Source organism: Egretta garzetta, unplaced genomic scaffold (assembly GCF_000687185.1).
Source record: "Egretta garzetta isolate BGI_Z169 unplaced genomic scaffold, ASM68718v1 scaffold91, whole genome shotgun sequence".
In the NCBI taxonomy this organism is placed as follows: Eukaryota; Metazoa; Chordata; class Aves; order Pelecaniformes; family Ardeidae; genus Egretta; species Egretta garzetta.
This window is the reverse complement of record NW_009258661.1, coordinates 3,938,925-3,948,292: the sequence shown is the minus strand read 5'-3', so window position 1 is coordinate 3,948,292 and position 9,368 is coordinate 3,938,925. Positions and strand designations below refer to the sequence as shown.

General features: G+C 34.6%; 1 protein-coding gene across 1 annotated transcript in view; it reads right to left on the bottom strand.

Moving 5' to 3' along the window:
* CFAP20DC (CFAP20 domain containing) overlaps positions 1–9,368 on the bottom strand; it is a 78,885-nt gene that overhangs the window by 31,900 nt on the left and 37,617 nt on the right. Inside the window, exons 11-12 of the mRNA XM_009648330.1 lie at positions 5,755–6,086; positions 326–739 (exon numbers count right to left, since the gene is read on the bottom strand). Coding sequence (XP_009646625.1) covers positions 326–739; positions 5,755–6,086 — 746 coding nt within the window. The remainder of the gene's footprint in view (positions 1–325; positions 740–5,754; positions 6,087–9,368) is intronic.

Genomic DNA, 9,368 nt, shown 5'->3' with positions numbered 1-9,368 from the left:
ATATCAATTCAAAGTCTGTCAATTTTCCTTTGCAATCTTTCATCCCTGAACTATTTTCTAACTCACATATTTCCAAAATGTGAGTTGCTCAATGACACCTCTTTTTATCTATAAACCACTGTGATACCTGTTTTATTTGAAGTACTATTTTGTGTGCCACAAAAACCTACAAAATCACCTTTCAACAGACTTAGCTCAGTAAACACTGTTATGATGAAACCAGGATATATTTGGATGAAAGATATATCATTTCTCATTTCATGCAAATAGGTATATCTAACATAGCTTCTCTATACAATCTAACTTCAAAGTAAAAATCACTTACACAAGTCGGTGTTGTTAGACATGGATTTTCTCTTGAGATTTTCTTGAGAGACTTTTTACTGATTGATCTTTTGAATTGACCAGAAACTCCTTCATATTTTTCAGTTTTTTCAGATCCATTCGGAATGACTTTAAAGAATTCAGATTTACTTCCAGTTGGAGAAAGAGAAAGGGTAGGCTTTAGGCTTTTCTGAGAGCTAATGGAATCTGTTTTTCTCACAGTGGAACTCTGTGGTTTTGATAAGAAGGTCTCTTCAAGGTTATGTTTGCTGTGTCCCTTATTCTTCCAGTACTCGTTTCTCCATGACATCCTCTTTAATGGGATCTCTTTAAAATCTGCTGAGTCAGATGTTCCTGGCCTGCTGTGGCTGATCTCAAGGTTCCCAGTTCTCTGGATGAATTCATTGTTGCCATCCTAAATTTAGGAAACAAAGCAAAAGTAATTCCCTCTCATCATCACACATTACAGTTCTACATAATCTTAAAATTTCAAAATGGCTCTTTAATCTCTGCTGCCTAATTCTAAATTTGCAAGGATTCTGAAAACCAGCTGCTCTTCCTGGCAACTACATTGAGTATACCATAAACACATTCTTACATCTCAAGTAGTGAAAAGTAGAAAGTAGAAATAGGAGGAGAGGGAGGCAAGATGCCAGCCCAAATTTAGAACACTGGTAACCTCCCAAACCTCTGTGATACACTATAATCATAATTTCAATAAAATTTATTACAACTATAAACCAAAAGTAAGCAAAAAGTCCATGGCAGTGATGTCTTTCCACTGAATTATTAATATTCCGTATTTTCACATCGCACCTTCAACTTAAATGTAGAAGGAATAACTCCTGCTGAGATGACTTTGCTCACCTCTGGTAATATCACTGAATATGATATTCAGTACCATTTGAATATCATTTAAGAATTTTGGAGGTTAGCTTGTTAACCTTACATTCAGGCTTCTAACGTCGTCTCTGCAAAATATCCCATGAATTAATGAATGTTCACTCATACCCCACCTCAACAACAAACAGCAAATGAGAACACATAGAAAGAAAAATAATGGGGAAGCACATCTAGTGTTTGCCTCAGTGTTCTCAAGGAAGAAACGATGAGAGACACCTCATCTTCATCTCATCATGCTGGCCCTCTGCCATATGCTACCACACTGGATGTAAGGCAGTATATATGGCAAGATTCAATAAGGCACTGAAACATCTTCAGTATGCTGAGGTGCAGTCCTACTGCAAATTACAGCGATCCACGTTTGTTACTGACTTCAGTGAGTCCAGGACTGGGTTACAAAGAATGAAATGCACATTCAAGAAAATAATCCCTCAATTTTACTAATGGTACATGTTTCAGAAGTTTATAGTTTTATTCCCTCATTTAGAAATTTCCTTGAAACACAAATCTGTATTTCCCTCTTTTTCGTGGATTTTTATTTGCCATAAGTTATCTTAATATGCATTTCCAGAACAGATTTTAAGCTAGGTTAACTTTAGATTGAAGATTACTAAAGAAAACACTGTATTTTTTCCCCACGCATTAGAGATAAGTGGATAATTTTAATTTATTTGAAGCTTAAATCCCTCCCACCTTTCCATGTCTCTTCAGCCATACATATTTACATTCTAGAATAATTTGTTAAATACTAAGTCATGAAATAGTGCCAGAAACATCAATAAAGTTTGCTTGATTAACTGTAGTGCAGCATATGTGAACTGAAGACGAGAACGATTTTCCTGAGGAACGACCACTTCCACTGATGTATTATATTCCTTGAAAGAACATGCAGATGGGCAGTTCTGGATACAACAAACTGATTACTCTTGCTGGGTTGCAATTTTAAGATCGTTCTAACGACTCTAGAGGGCCACCTACTAGGAGCAGATGGGATATAGTCCCTTTGTACGCTGAGCTTTAATACTGAGGTATCCCAGTGAAATTATCAGCCTTTGTAAGGGTACATTACCTAATTTAATCTTATTTCTTTATTCTTTGAATCGCATAAGGACAGAAACATTCTTGATTTCTTCATTGAAGGCTTGAACTTGCCTGTTACACTTCAAACAGCATTTTTGATAGCATTATGTGACATGTGGTCATACCTGACACAGTCCTACAACTCTTGCAAACAGCAAGAGTTCTTGGTTTTGTTCTGGGCTTGACAGAATCTGTAAATGCTGCCATGACAAGTTTAATTATACAAAGTCTCTGACAGAAATTTGAACTGAAAGCATGGACATTCATATAATTACAAAATAAGTCACTTGATGGTGGATGGTTCCAAGAAGAAGCAATTTTTATCCTTTACTGATTATTTGACTCTGATAATTGAGTAACAGCATTGAACTATTTCAGGGACTAATTAGTAAACACTAAAGGGAATTTATAAATACTTGCTGGTTTCAGTGTCCAGACAGAAACATTTCCTCCCTGAGAGCCGAAAGTTAACACAAACCGTATAATTCTAGCAGTTATTGTGCGTATCTTACGGCTTTGGGTATATGCAACATAAAAGAGTCGATATTCACTTATTTGAAATTTATCCTGATGCATAACCTGTCTCCCATTTTACAATTAAGTAAATATTTATTGTAGATAATACTGATTTTCCACAGATTTAATAAAAAAGTACATAATTCTCCTTTGCAGCTCTACTAACTTCAAATGTAGACTAGGATGAAACTGGAATTCAGCCTCTTTAACTATAATTTTTAAAATTCATGGTGTAGTGACATAGAAAACCCAAGGAATGGACTTTTTACCAGAGATACTTAAACTACAAAGATAGGCAAAATATTTTTTTTTTTAAATTAAAACTTTTTACCAGAGATACTTAAACTACAAAGATAGTTTTAATTTAAAAAAAAAATATTTTGCCTAAGTTTTACTTATACTTTCCCGGAGAAAGACAATTTATGCTCAGATGCAATCATTTATATTGTAGGTTGCGATATCTTATTTGATATAGTTCGAGAGTGTGTACATATCCATGTGTGTTAAATACACAAACATAATGTATTTGAATTTCAAAGAAAGCTGTAATGATCATGAGAAAAAATAATAGCGTGAAAACCTGTAACAATGTAGCTTATTTCAGCATGTAAGATTAACATATATTTTTAAAAGGCACCGTAAGATTCAGCATAAATTAGGCAAAGAAATATTTTGTCATATAAGTGAAGTAAACTGGGAAACATTATGGTTGGGCTAAAGAATTTTGGTAATTTTGCAAAGACACTAAGTTGTGCTAAAATAGATACTATTAAGTTAGCAATCTTATGTTCAGCTATCGTGGCTTTTCCAGGATCCTCTTTCCTGTATTTTCAGTACTTCAAATAAAACTGTTTTCTAGTTTACTTCAGTAATGCAAAGTAGAGCAATCTGAATATTAAATGTGTATCCAGACTATCAGTATAAAGCTGACTTCAAGAAGCAACACAGAATGTATCCATACAAGGAAGAGGATGAATATGGGTAAAATATGACTGCTAAGTAATTTGTTGGTTCAGTGACTTCTTTCACATGAAAGAAAGACTTAACTATTAATTACTAATGTAGTAGTTAGACTGAGAAAAAAACTCTTGATAATCTAGTAGCAGGCTGTAGATTTGTTTAATGTAATTATCTTCTAGCTTTGTAAGTCTAAAGCATCTCCAGCTGCAGCACTGATGCTACTGAATGCAGTTTGCATCCAAAGATAATGAATGAAACAAAGGCTGTTCCCTAGCACACCTCTGGCACATAGTCAAAAAAAAAGTTTTTAGTTTATATAATACCTTAAATCTTTTAAAAGAAAATATGGATCTTCTATCAGCCTGTCTTGCATCAGGCCTCTAGAACCCCCCTTAGTGTTGCACCCCAGCATTGTTGTTGTGCTGTAAAAGCAGGAGTACTTGGCCACTGCTTTCTCTTTGTGCACTTGGCACTGGATCTCTGGGGTAGGATGCTGGCATGGAAGGTTAGCTACCTTCATCAATGAAGGCTTAAACACCAAAGTTTAACAATTAATTTAGATTTTGATTAATTTATATAAATTTGTCTTGCTTTATAGTTCATCAGTTAAATATGCCATATGCACTGTACTTTGACAGACACTTTATTTTCACTCATCATAGCATGGCCTTTACTATTTGGTACTTCCTCAGATATTTTTGTTTGCCATTTTTACACTGCTTTGGAGACATATCTTTACAAAGGACTTTAATACCACCCTCCCCACACACCTAAAAAAAAAGCAAATTGAAAACTACTGAAGCTGAGTAAATGACAGTGCTGGAAAGCTTCCATAATTCTTATGTTATGGAAATATTTTCTTAACCTAGCTTCTACAGTAACCTCTCTGGTTTTTCATGAGCATAACAGACAAAGAAATTCTTTGAAATCCAAACAGTTCTATATCTTCAGAATGGTATCCCATAGAGCACTGCTCATGAACTATTAGCTTGACTAAAATTGATTTAATTCTGAAATTCTGCAACTTTGTTTGAAATAAAAATGTCTTATGGGTTTAAGTTAATAAATAATACACTGCCCCAGATAACAGGAAAATCCCCACAACTACAAAAAACCCACTGAGAAAATTTTTATTTCTTATAATTAGCATCAGCAATTTGCTTTCTCAGAAGCACAGAACATAGAGCAGTATTTCTGTTAAGTTCAGTCCATCTTGCTATTATGTAACTCGGTTGCATTTTATTTCTCAGCTATGAGCAACAGATTAGAATGTTAAGAAACAAATTTTATAATTAAAGATTAAATACACTATAGAGGTTCATAGAGTTAGAAACTTTTAGCAGTTACTGTAACAACACAATGCAACTATTCAGTGCATTGACAATTTGGTGAATTTCTGTGTAGTATCAGCTGACATTTGTTAAAAAATATTTCTTTTCTTTCATTAATTTTATTGCTGAAAGATTTCCACATTGCAACAGAATGATGCTGACACAGCTCAGACAGGATATAAAGCAGAAATACCAATCATCAAGTGACATTAAAAAGCTGGAATTCCTTAATTCACTTTCGACAATGTTGGTGAGCAAAACAGTCCCTGCTTAGAGTTTTAAAAGGCACAGCAAAGCCTTATTTACTGCACTCTTGCTGAACCATAACGGACTTACATCTCGCTCAAATCTATGATGCAGACTTTCCTAAAATCTTTTTTGTTGTAATGATGCACTATAGTCACATTTCTCTGTTAGCATAGGGGCTGACAGGTGTCTTTTGTCCGTTTGTTACAGAGGGTATCTCTGCATTTTCACTTCTGTGTCCCATTAGACACAGCAACCTGACAAAGACAAATCTACCTGTAGGTAAATGGGGGAAAGTTGATTTATTCTGTCTTGCTTGAAGACAGAATCTCATCCTAGGAGTTTTAGGATGAAGACTACTTTTATCAAGAATTACATGTACAAAGTGGCCTACCTCTTCACTGCTGTCAGTTCCTTGAAAGTTATCTTCAATTTGGGTTTTCCCATGCACTCTGTTACTGTCTTGCTTCAAATCCAAAGGGAAAATGCAACAATCTGGTGACATATTTGGAGACTTTCCACGAGGAGCTGATTGAGGTCTTGATGAAAATGTGAAAATCTGTTTATTATTCACTTGGTGATCACCTGTTTCATTGCTGTGATGTTCAACAGAGGCATTCTGTGGTGAGGTTAAATTATGGCAGGCTGAATCTTCAGTAGCTACGAACTGCTCGCTCCTATCCAATTGACTACTCTCAGTGAAACTTTCTGGAAACACCCATTCATCTGAAACGTATAATGTGTATTTTAATGCCAAATATGTAAATTGTATTTTACCCTGATCACACTCATTTTCTCTGGAAGCTGTATAGCAAACTAAGCTTTTCTAATATAGAAACATTCTGCTTATCAGATTTATACACTTGGAAGGGTGATGAGGATGCAATGAAAAAGATCAGGCTGCTTTTTAAATGACACAAGGTTAATATTTCCAGATCACATCTCAAAAAGTTTGCAGGCTATCATATATGACACACAAGCCTGCAATTTGTAAGTCTGAAGCTATTTAGCTGTTAAGATTCGAAACTGTTCAACTAAATTTCATTCTAGGAAAACACAATTTTAATAAATTTGGCTATTGATCTTTTTCTATAGGCATAGAATCACAGAATCATTTAGGTTGGAAAATACCTTTAAGATCATCGAGTCCAACTGTTAACTACAACTGCCAAGCCCACCACTAAACCATGTCCCTAAGCACCATGTCTTCACGCATGTTTGTGGCTGACATTTAATAAAAAAAGCAAAACCAAAACACACATAGTTGGTGGAAAGTTCATAATATTACAATCTGCTCCTTCTTTATTGCTGAAATTCTACACTTTCTTTTATGTCAAGAACTTATGGTTTAAATCTCAATTTCAAACTACAGCTCTGATGAAAAATGTTGTGACATGAAAAATGTAGGAAAATATCTGTTTCACCAAGTTTCCCTGAATATGGGTAGTACTAATCTGCCAATTCTAAAACAAACAATAAACTACAGAAATGGATTTAAAGATTGAGTGCACCAGATAAACATGAAAAGGCCATTTTTATAGTCTCATTGTTAACTTATATTTTACTGTTTGGAATGATGGCCTAGAAAAAAATGTCAATTTGATTGATTAAAACCAATCCCAAATAGCATCTGAGAAAAGGAGAACTGCTCAAGGATGCAATACTCCCTTATCTTCATTAAAGGTAGTGTGGTGTGGATTATTCACTAGATCTTGAAACCTTCTGGCTCCATAAAACAAAGTTACCACCAACCGTATTAAAAAAGGCTCAATAAAAAAAAATTACTAACACCGTAATAATAAAGTAGCACTGCAATAATAAAGTGCTTGCTGTCACAAAAGACAGTATGTTTACTATGGTATTCTACTCTTTTTAGTTTTGTTAGAGATAATTGTCACTTCAGGCAGATTCAGCAGCTTTTAGGGGGGAAAAAAAAGTAAGTCTGAACCACCATATATGAAGGCAAAAGAAAGAAGAATGAGAACGCCAGGAGAAAGAGCTGTCATCTTACTAGGTTGCTGTGAGCTTTCCAGTTTACTGACGATAACTAATAAAGCTACCAAACTCCAGTTAATATCCTAAACAGTAGTTTGTATGGGGAACTAGTGAAAGTAGGGACTTAACACATCTTGTACATTCACGGCTTGCACCTACATGTTCCATAAGACACAATTTTTCAGTCTCTACATGAAGACAATCTCCAATGAGAAGCGCCAAGGCTTTTCAAGTAAACTTTTTTATATTAGATAATCATGCTGGTTTAAAATAATCTAGTAGATCACTGTGTACTGTACATAAAATGTCTATTTTGTAAATATACAGAAATCTCACCTTGCTTTTAATTAGTAAAACACTTGCAAGATGAACATGTAAGTAATGTCATTTATTTTACAAATATTTAGGACTAGTTTTTCCAAGAGCCTCAAGAAATGAGTGAAACTATTAAAAACTTTTAACAAGCACCCTTCATTTGTGTAAACCCAATGACCTTTTGTTCTGATCAGTAACTACAAGTTTTTCAAAGGAGGATACTAGAGCAGAATTCTCCTGTCTTTGATCACTCAAGACTGTGTCACACTCCTCTGACAACACATTTTTCTTAGTCAGGCAATTGGAATTACATGTGAAAGGCTGTACGCAAGTAAAACAACTGAAACCATAAGAAAACCACTAATTTTCTGTCTGCGCATCTCCAGTATTAATCACGAACTCACATTTCACAGTTTTCATGCTTTCACTGTATTTTACTATCGATATAATCTGCATTTTTGAAGTATTATTTCCCCTATAAAAATGAAACAAAAGAGGGATCTTCTCATTAACTTTTCATGTGAAGCTGAACACAGTTTTAGGATGCTCGAGAACAAATACTCAGGAAATTTTTTTTCCAATTGATTTTGTGACCTAACTTGAGTAAAAAACTATCTTGCACTAAATCAGTATTTTAAAGTACCCAGTCGTTTGTCCAATAGGAACATGGCCTACCAAGCCTGAAATTGTTTTGAATGTCTTTGGCCCTAGAGATGTCACTACATCTGCAACTCCAGAAAGTGCTATGCAGAAATGCCACAAAAACATTACTTATGCCCAAACTTCAATTGGCTGGACAACTCTCCTGTATGTAAAGAGATTTTTCCCCAGCTATTCTGGATGCTCAGTCTGAAATGCTCTTAACTCTTTTTTTTTCTAACCTTGCTGCATTTTTCAAAACAAAAAATATCTTCAAAACTTACCTGAGACAGTTTTTACATTTTTTGCAGTTTTTTCTATCTCAGCACTCTGCAGTCTTCTGACCGGTTTGGCACCACAGTTTAATCTAGCCATGTTTTACTTTAATGGCAGTGGCTTGACTTAGATCAAGATGTGTATATATATATACACACACACACACGTATATATAGTATAACATATACTACTTTAGTATTCAGAAGGCTTTTTCCCCCACCATGAATGCAGGTTTGACATGTATCATGCTGTCTTTGCAGTTTTCAAATATGCACTAATAGCTCAGAGCACTGTAACAAGCCCTCTACATTTATTGTACAAACCACTTTGTGAGAATCTGCTAATTTTTATGCACAAAGAACTGTGAATAAATCGAGAGGAGTGGCTTAATTTTTATTATGGCCTACTGACTTAATAGGAACCAACTTCCCTAACTGCAGTCTCACCTGTTCTATTCTCATTCTAGAATGACTTCTAATGCAGTTGTTGCTGTTTAATTTGCAGAGGTTATTACAGGCAAAATTTTATAATGAATTCTGAAGCAAATAAAGGTGTTAAACCTCTTTTTTTTTGATTTTAAGTTAATTTTGAATTAAGTATCAAAATATAAAAAAGAAATCTTAAGTAATAGTTTTTGTCAAATGCTTAGAGAAGAGGCAGCAGTTAGAAGCTTAAAATCCTGACTTCTCCTGGCTCTGACATAGACATCTGAAAACTTCTTACACATCACTTTACTCACCATTGTGAGTAATGTCTTTACTCAGATCAAAAGTACTTCAGAAA